At 36.5% G+C, this 18643-nt stretch overlaps 1 protein-coding gene across 4 annotated transcripts in view; it reads left to right on the forward strand.

The window, feature by feature from the left end:
- LOC138156902 (gephyrin-like) overlaps positions 1–18643 on the forward strand; it is a 472574-nt gene that overhangs the window by 399650 nt on the left and 54281 nt on the right. For all 4 annotated transcript variants that reach the window (XM_069082398.1, XM_069082401.1, XM_069082402.1 and 1 more), the window contains exon 4: positions 8162–8254. In XM_069082398.1, coding sequence (XP_068938499.1) covers positions 8162–8254 — 93 coding nt within the window. The remainder of the gene's footprint in view (positions 1–8161; positions 8255–18643) is intronic.

Below are 18643 nucleotides of genomic sequence, written 5' to 3' on the forward strand. Positions count from 1 at the left end.
TTCAAAAAAAAAAATAAGTGGATGCTCTCATCCCACCACTTCACAGAGATGGGATGTTTTACAAGTATTTGCATATTGTACTTATTTGGGGGCTTTTTAAATTTACTGATCAGTTCTAATTTTTCATCTTTTTCTTTTTATCTTTAAAAACATTTGTTATATGGCATGGTTCTTGGAGGAGGCAGGAAGGGATACATTAGGGTAAACTATGATAATATAAAGAAAGATATCAATAAAAACTTATTAAAAAAAAACAGCTAGGTGGTGCAGTAAATAGAGCACTGAACCTGGAGTCAGGAGGACCTGAGTTCATATTGGCCTTAGACACTTAACACATACTAGCCATGTGACTTTGGGCAAGTCACTTAACCCCAATTGCCCTGTCTTTCCCCCTCCAAAAAGCAAAAAAAAGAGAAAGAAAGACAAAGAAATGAATGAGACCAAAGACTTTTTGGCTGTTCAGAAGTATTACACTGATTTATTGTGATTACTTTCTAGAACAGATTTTTAAACATTTGTTGTTGTTCAGTCATGCAATCCTATCCAATGCTTTGTGACCCCATGGACCATAGCACACCTCCAATGATCTCTCAAAGTCTGTCCAAGTTCATGTTCACTGTTTGCATGATTCTATCCATCCATCTCATCCTCTTCCTTCCCCTTTTACTTTTGCTTTCAATCTTTCCTAACATCAGGGTCTTTTCTGAGTCCTATCTTCTCATTATGTGGCCAAAGTATTTAAACTTCAACTTCAGAATTTTCCTTCTAGTGAATAGCCTGATTTAAATTTTTTTTTTTAAGTTTTGACTGATTTGCTCTTTTTGTTGTCCAAGGGACTCTCAAGTCTTTTCCAGCAACACAATTTGAAAACGTCAATTCTGCGGTGCTCAGTTTTCCTTATAGGCCAACTCTCACAGCCATATATTGCTACTGAAAAACCATAGCTTTGACTATACAGACCTTTGTTGGCAAGTTAATATCTCCTCTTTTTGGTATGTTTTCCAGATTTGCCATAGCTTTCCTTCCAAGGAGCAAGTGTCTTTTAATTTCATGACTACAGTTGCTGTCTACAGTGATTTTTGAGCCCAAGAATATAAAATCAGAGTGTTTACATTTCTTCTCCCTCTATTTGTCAGGAACTGATGGGATCAGGTACTAAGATTTTAGATATTTTTTTGTTAAGCTTCAAGCCAGCTTTTACATTCTCCTCTTTTACCCTCATCAAGAGGCTCATTTCTGCCATCATAGTGGTATCAGTGAGCACCAAATAACATCACCCCCAAGAAAAGAAAGTTCTTTCTTAATAAATAGGAAATGGGTAGTTACTGATGTTGGAGTTTTAACTATTTTATGATTACTGATTAAGCGAAAGTCAAAACATAGAAAAATTAAAAGACATTACATAAATGCATAAGCTTCAGTACTACCAAAGAAAATATGTTAAATTCAAAACTTGGGAAATAGATAAAAGTAAAGATATTGAATCTAAATTTAACTGTTTCTTACTGAAGCTTAATGGTTATAAAGCAGTAGCAAAAAATGAATGCAAAGGGGCCCATAAACAGCCAGCAAATATTTAACAAGTTGAGAAATTGGACAGAGTGGAGCAATACTAATTTAGAATATGAACTCACAAAGCATTACCAAGAAAGATAGTAGAAGATTAAAAAACAATATTGCCTCAAAGAAAATGAAAAGGAACTATGGGAAAAACAAGTTTGCAAGTTTCTTTTCTTGAAACAGGAAACTAAAACATTATTTTAAGAGCATGTATAGGTAAAACTAGAATGAGGACAACAATTACGTGTGGTTTGGAACACATTTGTCAGAATTTCTATGGCAATCCATTCTTACCATTGATGACAATGAAACCATCTAACCTACATAATAATGAACTTTTAGAGCTAGGACAAATAGAATTTAAGATGACATCAGGTGGAATGGCTGAACCAATAGCAAGAATTGCAACTACCTTCATTAGCAGAACATCTGACAGAAGGGTGACTTATGGCCATGAACATTATTGCCTTAGAAAACAAATGCATATAGAAAGCAAACTTATGGAGAGTTTTGCCCATTAGGGTAAGAACTGAATCTTATGATGTTTGACAGATGGTCCCATTTAAGCTTTCTATTATATTGCCTTTAAAGACCTAATTTAATATATGTTATTACTTTTTTTCTGAAAAAAAATCAAAACTCATACTATGCAAATATTACATTTAGTTTGGTAAATCAGAAAGAATTCTGAAGCACAGTTACAGTTCTTGTCTACTTACTTCTTGTATGATCTTGAACAAGGCAATAAACCTTTCTGGGCCTCAATTTTTTCATCTACAAAATGAGGGAATTTTTCTGGACTTCTGAGTCCCTTCTAGTTCCAAATCTATAATTCTTTACTCTCCATACTCTTTCAGGAAAACCATACCCCAGAGTTGGCATTTTGATCTTATGATAAATGTATTTTGAAAAGCTATTTAATTTTGATGAAACCATTTATTTTAATTCAGGAGTAGCTATGAGAAAACAGGTTTTTTAAAGCATTGTTGATGGAGGTGAAGTGGTCTGACCATTTTATAAAGCAATTTGGAACTATGTACATAAAACTATAAAACTGTATATACCCTTTAACCTTATGATACCACAAGTAGGTCTATACCCCAAAAACACCAAAGAAAGAGTGTAAGGACCCATGTGTACAAAAATATCTGTAGCATCTCTTTTTGTTTTAGCAAAGAATTGGAAACAAAGGAGGGAATGCCTATCAGTTGGAGAATGGCAGAATAAATTAGGGCATATAAATGTGATGAAATACAAAGAATGTGATGAAATACAATTGTGCTGTAAGAAGTGATGACGGGGATAGGTTCATAAAAATCTGACATTTGTGTAAACTGAGTCAGAGTAGAAGAAAAAAATTATACAATAACAAAAAATATTATGAGGATAATCAACTATGAAAGACTTAGTAACAGTAACTCTAGTCAATATAACCACCAACTGCAACTCCAAAGGATTCATGATGAAATATGCTCTCCTCTTTACGATAAAGAAATCAAAACATATTTTCCCCTATTTTTAGACATGGGAAATGGGGAAATTTGTTGTAATACTTGTACTAGGCTTTCCTTATTTTCACTGGGGGAGAGGATTGGGAGAATTTGGAACTGAAAATAAAAATTGGAGTAAAAAAAGAAAAAAATGAACATTCGTCTCTGCTTTCTAAAAAATTCTCAGTGAATCACGTTTTTCTTTTTGGCAATAGTTAGCATTAACATATATTATACCGTTTTTCTTTCTTTTATCTCATTGGGGTATAGGACTGATGGGGGACGGGATCCCAATAGGTTCAGCAGGAACCCTGATCTCATCCAAGACCAGGAAACTTACAAGGGCGTCTGGAAAGAATTCAGCTCAGCCTTGCCTTGGAGTTAGAGTTGAGAAAGTTTACTATTACTTTAATTATTATATTATATATTAATTTATATAATTATATTATATTAAATATTAATTAATAATTACTTTAATTATTACATTACAGCAGGCAAGAGTCCTTTAGGGGACCTGGGAGTGAGAGGGGTACATGCTTTTACCTTTAAAGGGTAGGGCTGCTATTGTCAGGGCTAACCAGATGGGAGGGGCCTCAGTGCATAGACAAAGGTCAGAGCTGACCAAGAGGAGCAAGTGAATAGATGGTTTAGATAAGATTTGGGCCATGCTGAAGGAGACAAAAGGCAAGGATAAAGGAGGGTGTGGTCCAGGCCAGAGAAGAAATGAAGAGATTAAGTAAGAACAAAGGGGTCACAGGGTGTTGCCTAGGCAGAGTGTGGAATAGGGAGAAGGGGCAGAGCCCAAGGTTGGGAAAGGACAAATTGCAGTTACAACTTCACAGACTGGTTTTATAAGTTGGTTTGACCTAGACCCCAGGTGCCCCATCAGGACTAGTAGTGACCTGACTGGGTCTAAGGGTATACGCAGTTTATTAGCTTTTGGGGTATAATTCCTAATTGTTTTCCAGAATGTCTGCACCTGTTACTACACCAGCAATGCACCATTGTGCCATACTGCAGCCCTTCCACAAATGTTCATTTCTTTTTTTGTTGTCTTTGATAGTATGATAAGTATGAGATGAATCTTTTAATTTTCATTTCTCTAATTGTTATAATAAGGGTTCTTCATGAAGTCGCTATACAGAGAGGATTTTTAGGACAGGTGTTGTGAGTTGAACCTTGTCACACATTTCTGAAACATGTGCATCACTACATTTATGGTCTAAGTTTAAGCTTACTTCTCCATGGAGGCTGTATATGTGGGAAAGATTGAACTAGGTTCATGGAAAACATTTTGTATTAACTGTCTTTACCATGCTATCACAGAGTAGTAAGGGACCCAACCTGACAGTTTGAGCAGAAGATGGCAGATATTCTCATCATCATCATCTTCTTCTGCTTCTTCTTCATCAATATAGTCATCATAGTTGTTGTCATTGTCTTCCTAGCCATTTCTTCGTCCTCCTTTCTCTCTCCTCCCTTTTCTTTCTTTTATTTTTTTTAAGCTGGGACAATTTACTTTTTGTCTAGTGTTATTTTCATTTTTAATTTCTTCAAATATAGCTTTGGAAAAACAGGCTTTTAAAAGCCCATTGTTAGTCATGCAGTAATGTAAAATTGAAATCTGTCTGAAATCCACAGGTTTTTTAAAAGCCCGTTGTGTTTTAAATGGAGCTACTTGACTCAGCCTTAGAACTCAGATTACTCTGACTTTCATTGAATGACCAATAATAGCTCCAAACCACATCTCTGTGACTGTTTAGTTTTGATGACTTAGAATGAGTGTAAATAATTGTTTTCTGTTCTGTTGGGAAGCTCTGTGGGTCTTCCCCTCTCAGATTAATATCTTTGTAATGGTAAATTGAGCCATTTTTGTCTCTACTCTTAAGTAGCCCATAATCATTCCATGGGGATGGCCTCAGATAAACTGAAAGCAGCAAAGATGGGGTGGGGACCCTGACAACCTTAAATTAGAAAGTCAAGATCACTCACTGCAAACTGGGCCACTTCATAATGTTTTTGGTCCTCTTCAAGAATGGACAAACAACAACTGATTTGGAGCATTTTTTTCCATATGATTTTTGCTGGTTTGACTTTGTTCTTTTCCTAATTTTCTGTTCATATACTTTGACCATTTTTCTGTTGAAGAATGTATCTTGCTCTTATATATTTGAATCATTTCCATATATATTGGCTGTCTGTAATACTTTTATCAGAGAAACATTGCAAATTTTTCCTAGCTATTTCCTTTTCTGGTTTTAGCCAAAATATATTTGATGTTGTTTATGTAAAACCTTTTGATTTTATGTAATCAAAATTGTCCTTTTTCTCTTCTCTGATCTTCTCTATTCCTTGTTTGGTCATGAATTTGTCACTTATACATGGTATGCAAAAGACAGTTTTCCTTGTTCTTCTACATTGTTTATGATGTGATCTTTTATATCTAGGCCTTGTATTTGGTTGGAACATATTTTGGTGTATGGTAGAATATCTTATTTGCAAACTGATTTCTGCCATTGCTTTCTAGGCTTTCCCAACAGTTTTTGTTTACTAGTAAACACTTGCCTTAACAGTTAGCATCTTTGACTTTATCAAACATGTTACAGTTTGTTTACTTTTATATGTTAGGTACCTAATTTGTTCTATTGGTTAACTTTTCTATTTTTGAACCAAACAATATTGATGTATAACTTTAAATCCAGTACTAGAAGGTCCCTTTCCTTCCCACTTTTCTTTTCTTTATATTCTTTTAAGATAATTGATCTTTCATTCTACCAGTTGAATGTTATTTTTATTTTTTCTAGCTCTTATAAAGTAATCCTTTGATTGATATGACTCTAAATTAACTAATTGATACAGAGATTATTATAATTTGTGTTGTGTTGGGACAGCCCAATCTTAAACAGTCAATTTCTTTCCACCTATTATTCAGTTCTGTCTTTATTTCTGGAATGTTTTATAATTGTGTTCCGATAGTTCCTTCTGTATCTGGGCAGGTAACAGATTCCTAACAGTTAGTTGTATCTAAAACCAGAATGACCAGTTTTGAAAGTTGGTAGGCTTTGCCTCCTTAGAGGTCTTTAGGTAGAGGCCAGACACTAACTTGTCAGGTTTGTTATGGTAGGGATTCCTTTTGTGTATCATTTGAACTATTTAGCCTCCAAGGTCTCTTTCAACTCTCAAATTTTAATTTTGTGTCATAAGAAACAAGTCTGGTTTTTAGAGGCAGGAGCTCAGACTACTCAAAACAGCATTTTACTAGTAATCAGAAGAAATGAATTCTAGTCCCAGTTCTGTCACTAACATTAATTATGTGGCCTAGTCTTTTTGAGCTTTAAAATTCAATGAATCTGTGATTTTATTGGTGTTAAAGTAATGGAGAAACATTAAGAAGCTTTCTATTTGAGTCTCCTGAATGTAAGACTGCCAAACAAAACAATTAATTGATAATGTGGAAGCTTTTCTACCTACCAGATATTGTAGAGAATGGCAGTGAATTCACTATTTTAAGTAGAAAACCTATTTTGTTATTGTGTCTGTCATTCATTTTCAAAGAGGACCGTGGCATCAGGGAGAAGATGACATGACTTCCAGTTGACGGTGATTTGAGGGAGGGAGGGCTGTACAAGGTCACCAGCCTCACTTTCTCCTCCAGAGCTATCTGGATCCAGTGACCAAATATTCATCCACATGACTGGAGATGACCCTTTAGGCTAAGGTCTTTTCAAGTACTCACTTAGAGTGAGGTAAACCCCATTCTGTGAATAGGCCCGTTTAAGAAGTGAGTCAAGGGACTGATGGGCGGGGGGGAGGCAATAGGTTATACAGGAACTCTGATCAATATCAATGACCAGAATACCTGTGATTCAGTCTGGAAAGAATTCAGTAGGCCCAAGCAGTCTTGAAGTCTGGATTGTAAAAGTTTATTGTTATGCTTTACAGCTGGCAGGGGTTCTCAGGGAACCTGCAAACTTAAAGATGACACAGGAATAGTTTTAAGGAGTCAAGACAATAAATCAGATGTCAATTATGCTAACTAGGTGAGTAAGGGTGGGATTAGGGAGGAGTTAAGGAGTGGTCAGTCTTTAAAGGAACATGCACTTTTAATGTCAACTACGCAGGTATATTGCCCATAATTCACTGGGAAATAGCCCACAGGGGGCTACCTGGAGTTATGGTTTTAGGCCTGAAACATCACTAAGTCAGCTAGCGGTCAAGGGCTGACTGAGAAGTGCCTAGTCTGCCACCAATCAGTGTCATGTTTGACAAGATGGATGTTGAGAACCAAGGCTAATGGAGCCTCAGTATGTGTAGTTAACCTATAAATAGTGCATTGAAGGTTTCATAGGTCCAGCTGGCTACTTTACTAAGAGGAGATAACATTTGCCTAAGCTAAAATGTTTATAGATGGTTTAGTGAAGGATTCATAGGTGTTCTTCCAAGAAGAAATAAACAGTTCATGGGTTGTTGCTGGGCAGAGTGCTGGCAGCTAGAAGGGGCAGAGTTAATGCTCTGAGGCTGGGCAGGGGGGGGGGGGATGGGGCGCAGATGGAAATGTGATTTTACAGACTGGTTTTACAAATTGATGTTAGAAACTGATGTTACAAACTAATATTACAAACATAGATCCCAAGCACCCCATCAGGATGTCTCATTTAATTAGAAAAAAAATCCAGCTGCAAGGGGAAGATCCTCAGCTCAGGGTTGCTGTTCCAAAGAGAAACAGTTACAATTGACATTCACTCTAAGCCAAGAGGGCCCAAAATACTGCCATTAAATGGAGCTTGGGCAGGGACCTATTGTGGTCCAATCTCAAACCCAGTTCGCTCTGAAGTACTCATTCCCTATTTACTTTTATTTGTGACTCTGAAAATCCTACATTTTGATTCTCAGGAGTTACATATGGTTATTTTCTGTGACCATATTTTCAAATGATAGTTGTCTTGGTAAATGTTCATTCTTCCTTGGAGAAAGTGATTCAAAATTCCCTTATTGGTTGTTCACAATAAGCAGTGTTTCATCCCTGTATATGAAGTGCTTTGGGGCCTCGCATGCTTTTGGGGCAAGTAAACTCTCATACCACAAGTGACAGTAATACTGTTCCCTTTCAGGAAACACTGATAGATTGGTGTGATGAAAAGGAACTTAATTTGATTTTAACAACCGGAGGAACTGGATTTGCACCACGAGATGTCACTCCAGAGGTGAGATAGCACATGCCTTCATATTCAGTAAATAGTCTAAGCATATTTTTTTTAATCACATACTCTTTCTGACTTTCTTTTTGCAGTTTCTTTATGCAGATCAAGTGATATGTACCAATGATAGCGTATATTTGCTGCCACAATATTATTCATATGCTACAAACAGCATCCCTTTTTTTACATTCTTTGGACTTAAACTAGGAAAGATTCCGTATAAGCAGATTAGACTTCTTGCCCCAGGTTATGATGAGGCATTTTGCTCTATGGCCTATTTTATGACCCATAATTTAGATGTTTTTCTAGTTGAGAGAAGAATAATAATGAACAGTTGTCCCTGAAAACTATTACTTTTAGCACCAGAAGTATTTACCTAACTTCTAAAAATTCCAGACCTCAGTCTGTGTTCCTGTTCCTTATGTAAAAATCCTGTCTTGTCATAGAGTTATGTTTTAAAACATAACAAAATAACTCCAATGTAACATATGCACAAATGTTCCAATATTTTAGTCAAGAACAAATTTTGCAAGGGAAAAGTCCTCTTTCTTATGGTTTTAAAATGTTAAAGCCAGTGATATACAGAATTTGGCAAGCCAAAAAAGTTAAATATCTAGACATTCTGCATCAAGAATCAACTTTGGCTCTTATATGGGAGAAAAAGAAATGACAGAGAAAGAGAAAATTTCTACCTCCCCCTTTGTTTTATTCTTGACCCATGTTCCAGTTTTACCTAAGGAAGACATGATACTGACTTACCATTTTGATGTTAGATACAAAATTTATATTACTGATTGTATTATTGTTTTCCCCTTTACCTTAATAAAATTAAAAACCTTGATTGAAAAACGATTTAAATACTACCAGTTGACATGCCTAACTAGCCATTTCAGTTTTCAGCTTAAAAGCTGAAAGTATTATGATGTATTCCTTTTTCTTCTTCTTTTTTCAGTTTTCTTTCTTTTTTTTTTGCTTTTTGGAGGGCAATTCAGGGTTAAGTGACTTGCCCAAGGTCACACAGCTAGTTTTTGTGTTAAGTGTCTGAGGCCAGATTTGAACTCAGGTCCTCCTGACTCCAGGGTCAGTGCTCTAATCATTGCACCACCTAGCTACCCCTGTGATGTATTTCTTAAACAGCTACTGCTCTCTTTTACCCAAGGAAGGACATCAAACGTTTGAAAGGGTACCTTTTATACAGAGAATTTTCAAGATATTTTGTGGTTCTTCTTATTGAAAGTCACATGTAAGATATTTGTAATGCTTTCATCATTAAGGTGACTCTAACCCCCTTAAAAAATTATCAGACTATATGTATTGGTAAATTGTAAACTTCACTATTTTTTAAAGGCATCTTTTATATTGACTCTTTTGTCTAACTTCTTGAATTCTGGGAGAAATGATCACTTAATTATTGGTATTAGAACTAGAATAATTATTTGGGGAATACAGGATAGAAGTAAAAAAATTCTCTTTAGAATTTTATGAGGAATTTTCCTTAGATTAAGCAGCAAAGTATTAAAAAGTATGGAGTGATTGAGGTTTTTATCCAAAGAACCACAATTTAGAAGATACTGCAATATTTGTATGCCAGATAAAATAAATAGAAAAAATGGAGCTTATCATAGTTAGCCAGAACAGTTCAAACAGGAAGCAACCAGATCATAGTTATTCCTCTCCTGAATTTTTCCCCACCAGGCCCTGTCCTCCTCCTTCCTCCAGTGACATCCTGTCTAACAACTGCTTTGTGGTACCTTAAGGTCTCTTCCTACTGGGATAATGATTCATTGTCTCTCTCCTTCCCCTCCCAGGATTTTGTATTCTAAGATCAGAAGTTTCCTCATTACCAATTGAATCTCTCTTAAAAAGTTTATTTGAGGGCACCTTTCATGCTGTTTCCCCTGGGCATGCTTTATGGGCTTGCCCTGGATGGTAGTTAGTACTAGTTATGGTTGTATTAAAAAGCCACTTGAAAGGTACAGATTTCCAGAAGGTAGGTGTTCCTAAACAGTGTTCAAGATTTGAACTGAATGACATTGAGGTTCATTACATCTCTATTTTCTATGATATCTTCATAATTTACAACTTATCTTACATTAAAGTGGCTGGAAATAATGCTATTGGAAAATTCATTCTTAACCTTTATAAATGTGGGGATATCAATTGTATATCAAGTTAAATAGTTCATATTATATAGAGCCTCAAGTTAATTTCAATATGCTTTGCCAAAAAATCAGCCCATATTCCTGTGTCACTATATTAATTACATGATCAATTTTAGTCTGAATTTCCATGTGTAGCATCCTCTTAGTTTGCTCCAGTTTTCTTTGTAGCAGCAACTTAGCAAAGCATAAATCCTTCCATGATGCTCCATGTGTTATAATATAAAGGAATATGAATGAATAGTTCTGAAATTGTATAGTTGTTTACATTAAAATTAGGTTTTCAAATAACTGAAGGCAGGATAAGTAATTGCGAACAGCAAATGACTAGGTATTTAAGTTATTTTAATTTCATATCTATTTCATGGCTTTGAAGATGTTTGAATGATGATGGCATGATGTCAATATAACTTCCATGATGGCATCTGTTAATATAGCTATCAGTGTCGAGAAACTATAAAACTTTTAACTTTTGAAGAAAGATGTAGTAGAATGGCCATATAAGAAGACCTCTTCTACTTCCGTTACAGAATATGGCCGTATAAGAAGACCTCTTCTATTTCCGTTACAGAATGTCAATTATTTTTTAAACTTTAGCAAAAAGATTTACAATTGTATAGTTAAAGATGTCCGTTATTATTATTAGTGTAAGATAAAACTGATAAACAGGGATTCAGAGATATAATCCTGATTCTAAAATTTATTTCATTGTCTTTCTTGGATATATTTTTAAACTTTTTGCCTCTTAGTTACTTCATCTGTAACATAAATAAATTTTATCTATCTCTGAGACATTTGCCTATCTTACATGAAGATGATGAAGACAAATATTTGTTTATAAATCATATTAATAAGAGTAAAAATATTTATTTTATTGCTATAAAGCACAAATTTGTATTATTGTCCAAGTCTAGAAATGTTGAAGACTTCATTAAAAGTTAAATTTTGCAAAACTTTTAAGGAGAAAGTATGGTACACTGAAGGAGTACTGAACTTTCCTACTGACCTTATAATTATGGATTAGAATTCCCACTCACCCACCTACTTGCCACTTGGATCAGTAATAGAACTTCTTTGGGTCAAGGTTTCCTTTTATGCAAGACAAAAGAGTTGAAATAGTTGACCTCCAAGATCCCTTCTATATCTAGAGCTATGATTATTTTTGTGATTTTTTTAATGTACTGTAATACCTTATAAATCTTATATTGGTCTTATCCACAACCAAAGAAAAATATTGTCAGTTTCCAGGATCATTTGCAAATACAAAAGGCAACTATATAGCTCTAAATGTATTTCGAAGAAAGAAAGGGGAAGAGAGAAAGTACAAGAAAGAGGGAGGGAAAGGTAGAGAATGACAGTGAATATTACACAAGTGTAATAAAATCATCCAAAACTGGAGTAAGACTCAGGACAAAAAAATAATTCAGTCAGTCCTATCCCTCCCACCTTTATCTCAGTTTATTTATTACATATTTTAAAGGAAGGAGCCTAACAAGCTGCTCAGGTGAAATCTGCCCTGCTTACATAGCTTGTGGTAATCTATTTTCTGGAATTAAGGAACTGTGTCGACTCTAGCCCCTTGCATTTTAGAAATATGTGGTTCTATGGATAAAAACATAAATATTGTTATTTCTGCCATCTCCTAAGCAAAAGGTCCCTAGACAAGATTACCTATGAATGCAACTCACCTTTGTGGCATAACTATCTTACAATTATTAAAAATCTCTTAAGATATAATATTTTATTATTACTTGAATTTTTAAAAGGTAAATTGTTTTTAGGCTCTAAGGATACTTCTTTTTTTTATTTATTTTTTTCTAAGGATACTTCTTCAAAGTGTAAAGTTTCAAGAAAAGAATAGATTTGCTTCCTCTGACTTGGAGGAATTAGCTCTATTGAAATGCCACCAATTAATGTGAATGAGATACATGGATTGTATAAACTGGGGTAAGGACTGAGGTGAGGCCTGGACCTTGCATTTCAATGTACAGGGAACTTCTAGGTGAGAAAACTCCTCCCAATTCAGACTGGTACTTTTTCTGCTACTTAGAGAGTATTAAGAATTGCCTAGATCAGCAGTATAAAACTCAAATTGAAAAGGACTGGGACCTCATATTGACTTAGAAAACAACAGATTAATATTACTTATGTGATATTGTATTTTTATTTACTCTATTAAACACTTCCAAATTATATTTTAATCTAATTTTGGCCATACTGGGAGTCTGCAAACTGTGAGTTTCATAACTCTGACCTAGAACATTGAAAGGTTAAATGAATTCCCCGGGGTCAAACAGTGTTAATTAATTAGCTAGGACTTAAAACAAGGTCTTCCTCTTTCTATGCCTTGTATCTAAACCACTATACCATGCTGCTTTTCAAAAAAATAAATGCCATAAAAATTCCCAAGACCATCTAATATCAAGCAATAGCATTTTATGTCCGGGAAAGATGATCAAGATCTAATACCATAAATAAAAAATAATTACTTTTTCACAAATCAAAGCCAATTGTAGGGCCTTTTAACACCAAACACTGGAGAAGGCTAAAGGATTTGTTAGAAATAACCAAGAATTTTACCTGGCCATGAGTGAATTTAGAAAATAAAAAGATTTTTATTTCATGTCAATGGGTAACTTGACCTTTTACCCCTAATGAAAAGACTTAAGTTCCCTGGTAAGCTAATTACACAGCCTTTTTATGCCTTTTTATTATCATCCAGATTTGAATTTGGGGCCTCTAATCCCATTGGTTAGCATTTAGGGGTTTATTAAATCCCAAGCCTTGACCATATCCTTTCATTTTCATATTTCAATTCCACCCTCTTTCTTATCCTCATACTTTACTTTTTTTTTTTTTTGCTTTTTGGAGGGCAATTGGGGGTTAAGTAACTTGCCCAAGGTCACACTTGTCTGCAACAAATAGAAAAGATTTCTCTTCAATTGCTAATAGATTTGACAAAAATGTCAGTTTAAAGATTCTAGCCCGGGATATCAATAATGAAAGTCCTATTTGGGTGTCTAGGTGGTACAGAGAATAGAGCACCTGACTCAGGAGGCCCTGAGTTCAAATCCGTCCTCACACACTTAATACTTGCTAGCCTTGTGACCTTGGGCAAGTCACTTAATCCCAAATGCCCTTCCTTTCCCCCTCCAAAAAGCAAAAAATAAAAAAATTAAAGTCCCATTATTAGAACTTTTGAGTCTGAGTTGATGGGCCTTGTCTGTATGAATGACACCTGGCCTGACTGTCCCTTTTGATAGATATAGATATAGATATAGATATAGATATAGATATAGATATAGATATATATGTGTGTGGGGGATACGGAGACCCTAACCCAAATTGACTACTTGGAGACCTCTCAAAGTGAAGGTAGAAAGATTTATTAGAATCTCGCAAGAAGCGGGAGGTCCAGTCTCCGGGACAGCATTGAGAGAGAGGAGGCTGTACATAAGTACATAAGCTAAAGCTGGGTTAAATAAGCAAGGGTTATGAATATTAACATAATTATTGCTAATGAGGCTCTAATCTTGTTACATAATACATTAGGTCCATTACATCAGTGTATTACAACCTCAGAATACTGGAACCCTCCTTTCAGTCCACGCTTGATACATTCTTATCTGAACTTGAGGGTCCCAATGATGGGGGACGGGATCCCAATAGGTTCAGCAGGAATTATGATCTTATCTAAGACCAGAAAACCTGCAATATCGTCTGGAAAAAATTCAAGGTCTCAGGCTTAATTGGAGTGAGAGTTGTAGAAGTTTATTGTTACACTTCCATGAGAAGCGGGCAAGAGTCCTTTAGGGGACCTGCGAGTGAGAGGGGTACATGCTTTTACCTTTAAAGGGTAGGGCTGCCATTGTCAGGGCTGACCAGATGGGAGGGGCCTCAGTGCATAGACAAAGGTCAGAGCTGACCAAGAGGAGCATGTGAATAGAAACTTTGGATAAGATTTGGGCCAGGTTGAAGGAGACAAAGGCAAGGACAAAGGAGGGTGTGGGCCAGGCCCAGAAGAAATGAAGAGATTAAGAACCAAGGGGTCACAGGGTGTTGCTTAGGTGGAGTGTGGGATAGGGAGAAGGGGCAGAGCTCAAGGATGGGAAAGGACAAATTACAATTACAACTGAACAGACTGGTTTTACAAGTTGGTTTCACAAATTGATCTAGACCCCAGGTACCCCATCATTCCTCCCTTAAACAGATGGGGCCCAAATTCATTTGGGGCAGGGGGGACAGTTTCATCTTGAACTGCTTCCAGCTGGGAAGGGATGTAGAGCTGTCCCTGCCTCTCAGGGTCCCATGGTTCAAGGGGTGGGGTTGGTGGCCAATTTGGCCCACACCAGATCCAAGGGGTGAGGGGTAGAGACTTCGGGTAATGGTTGATATCCAGCCTGAGCAATCAACTGCAAATGGAAAGCACTGAGCCTAGAAGAGACAAACTTAGCAAGGAGGTTAAGCAGACAAAGACCAGGAAACGGGAAAGTATAGGGAAAAGCCAGGACCACCATGAAGAAGAGGAGGAACCTAGTGCACTAAGGGCTTCATGAAGTTCTTCCATCCAATTGGCCTTTTCTTTTTTTTTTTTTTTTTTTTTTTGCCTTTTGGAGGGCGATTGGGGTTAAGTAACTTGCCCAAGGTTACACGGCTAGTTTTTTTTTGTGTGTGGGTGTTAAGTGTCTGAGGCTAGAACCGAACTTGGGTCCTCCGGACTCTGGGGCCAGCGCTTTACTCACTGCTCCACCTAGCCGCCCCCCAATTGGCCTTTTCCAGTATATTTTTGGTGTGTAGTTCTACCTATTTTGTTGATATACATGCAGCAGGGGGTGTTAGCTAGGGCACAACACCCCCACCTAGAGGCCAGCAGATAATCTAAGGCTATGATTTTAGAACATTGTCCGAAAAACCCTGTTTAACTCGTTTTAAAGGAGAAGTGCTGGGCTTAGTGATGTTATAAATAGTCAGAGGGATTGCGAGAAATCCCAGGGAGCACACACTTCGTCCCCAGAATTGATACCCTCTGGCCCACCCATCCCATAAAGAAGGAATATCTTTGGGGAGCACAAATGGGGCCCGTTCGTTGTAGGCCTTGAACATGGAGGCTCCATGGGTCAGTTAGATTGCATGACAATGTTTCCGGCAGAAGAGTCACCTGCCAGTGAAGGGTGCTGAGCCTAAAAAGACACAAATCTAGCAAAAAGATTAAACAAACAAAGGCCAAAAAGGAGTAAGAGAAAATTGACCAGAAGTGGGGTGAGTATGGGCTAGTATAACCCATTACTCAGACTATTTCACTGTCCTTTATATTTTCCCATGGACAAGATATAGTAGGCCTTTTAAAATCCCACTAGAGATTTAAAATTTCTTCTAAAAGTATTTTCCCTTCTTTTAAAACAGTTCTTGAGATTCATAAAACTTTTAGAATTATCTTAAGCAGTTTTCATAACTTTCTGCACATGTTCTAATCCTAGATGAAAATAATATTACATTTTCCAGTAGGCTAACACGAAAGAGCTCACATCTTTTACTGACTCCTTGCTCTGATCATAAAAACCTGCTATAGAAGAAAAAAACAGGGACCTGTGACATTCCAAATAAAACATCCTTGATTCTGTTTAAATTCAGGTTAGTTACAGATATCCAACCATGCAGTAACCATTCCACCTCAATGCTAGACTCAGGAATAGGTGGGGAACATTCCTTTTCGAAGGAACCCCATAGGTAAACTGAGCCAGGAGGGATCCCATCCCAGATAGAGGCTAAGATTATCCCTCCAGCCTTTCCCAAATGCAGGCTTCCACCTGTCCACAGTACAGGCTCTGAGTAGCTTGTGGCATTTTCTCTCAGATACTGATTTAATGCAGATAACTATACCCAAATTCAAACTCAATATAAAATTTAGTTATGGTCCCAAATGCCTTTTACCTTAAACAACAAGCCTCAACAATCACAGCTTAGAGCCAGTTATAATTATTTCTATTCTCTTGTAGCTGCCATAAGCAATAAAGATTTATCAGGTCCCACAACTGTAAGGAATTCCATTTACCATCTTTCCTTCTGAAATCTAGAAGCCAATTGATAAAAATCCTTTTTAATCCTTGCACCTTTTTAGCAAGTTAGTCATTTAAAAACTACATGACTTAAACTGTTCCTTTCCCAATGACCTTGCTTAACAGAGATAATTTCCAGATGATTTGGCAGTTTTACTTCCCTTTTAAACTGACAGACTTGGAAGCTTAAGATTTTCCCTAATTACAATACTCCAAAACTTTAAGAGAAACTGCTTCTCATACAGCATAGATAGTACAGATGTTTACCAGTAACAATATCATCTTAAATTTGAACTTTGAAATAAAAACAAATGAATTACCAGTCTGATGACCTTAAAACTCCACATGAAGTTATACTGAACTAAAATATTTTTTTTGATGCCATACAACCAATCAACTTATAATCACTGCATATTTCCAGAATAGCCAAAAAGTTAAATGGACAATCAGCTATCACAGTAAATCTTGGCAGTATTGTTACTACTTGTTTGTATCCCACATATAAGAGCTTTAAACCATCAGATATTATAACATAAAAAATCCAATTCACATGAAATAAACATTATAACATAGGGTTAGCAGAACTGATAAAGTAACATAACTAGTTTTACACAACTTTTTCTCCATCTTTTAGTTTCAACAAAGTTCAGATTGAAAACTGCTTTTTGTCACTCAATTTTTACAGTATAAGAGGACTTTACAATTTAGATTTTACAATTTAGAGATACCATAATAGAACAATGATATTATGACATTAATTGCATTTCCAATTCATCACATACCAAAATTATTGATAGAAAATTAGGCTTACCAAGTGCAGAGGCTTTTCTCCTCTCCCCACAGTTGGAGAGCTTAGTTGTGGACCCTGGAGTTTCGATATAGCTGCTATGCCTCCCCCCAATATGTTTTTAGCTGTTCCAACTTTTACTCCAATAAATTTTATGTGTCCACTCCTTAGAAACTTCTTTGAAAGTGATAGCTTTGACTTCCCTAGCAAGGGGAGAGGGAGTGGCGTGTACTCCTTTATCCCAGTTCTAAAGAACCCAAAAACCTCACCTTATGTATCAAATTTTAGAAAATCTTCCAATTTGCCTAAACGCCAAATAGTAAAATGAATTCCGACTTTTCTTTGGCATCAAATTAGGAGTGACACTTTTCAAAAATGACCAGAATGCATTCAGTTGCCTTTTAGTTGCATTCTGTTACACAAAACTTTCCTCTTTTAGGTGAGGCAGGAAATAGTTAAATGTTAGTCTACCTGCCTCTTTGTTCTGAGGGAAAAGATTCCCTCCCTTTCTTATCACCTTCTCCTCACTCCACTTGGCCAGAGTGGAATGAAGAGGAGGAGATTTTCAAACTTTTAAAGATCTTAAAACTCCTGTTCACAAATAAGACAATATTTTGCTGTCTTTCTCTCCCTCTCCAGCCTGCATTCAGCAGCAGGGGAAAAGAGGAGGGAAAGAGATACAGCATTTCAAAGGAATGTCCTGCACTTGCAGTTTAAAGCTTAGAGATGTCAGACCACTCACACACACTCATTCAGAGAGAGAGAGAGAGAGAGAGAGAGATTTAAGTAAGAACAAAGGGGTCACAGGGTGTTGCTTAGGTGGAGTGTGGGATAGGGAGAAGGGGCAGAGCTCAAGGATGGGAAAGGACAAATTACAATTACAACTGAACAGACTGGTTTTACAAGTTGGTTTCACAAATTGATCTAGACCCCAGGTACCCCATCACCAAGGCTGTCCCTTGATTGGTCAAATCCACCTGCTGCTGCCAGCTCCTTCCATTCTTCATTATTTTTAGTATTATCTAGGAGTTTTTCTGGGAACCAGGGACTGAGCTTCTTTTCCAAGGTTACTACTGCCTGTTCTCTTCTATCAGTAGTCTTGTTCAGCAATTCTTGCAGTTCTATAGAAATTTAACTCTTTCATGGTAAGCTGGGTGAGAAGGACTGACTAGAATAGAGCAACTATACAGAAAGATTTCTAAAGTTTCAAAGTCACATAATTTCTAGAAAAATGGAAACTTAGGCCTTAAGGCCTAAGGACTTACTTTAGCAGACAGTCTCTGAGAAACCACACTTTTACCTTTCCCATACATACATACATACATACATATATATATATATATAGGAAGAGGCCTTCTTAGATATGCTGATTTTCAGGTGCCAGCTTCCCCCA

The sequence above is a fragment of the Petaurus breviceps genome, unplaced genomic scaffold (genome assembly GCF_028583685.1).
Source record: "Petaurus breviceps papuanus isolate PSGF00001 unplaced genomic scaffold, PetGlider_PUasm1.0 164, whole genome shotgun sequence".
NCBI classification, from domain to species: domain Eukaryota; kingdom Metazoa; phylum Chordata; class Mammalia; order Diprotodontia; family Petauridae; genus Petaurus; species Petaurus breviceps.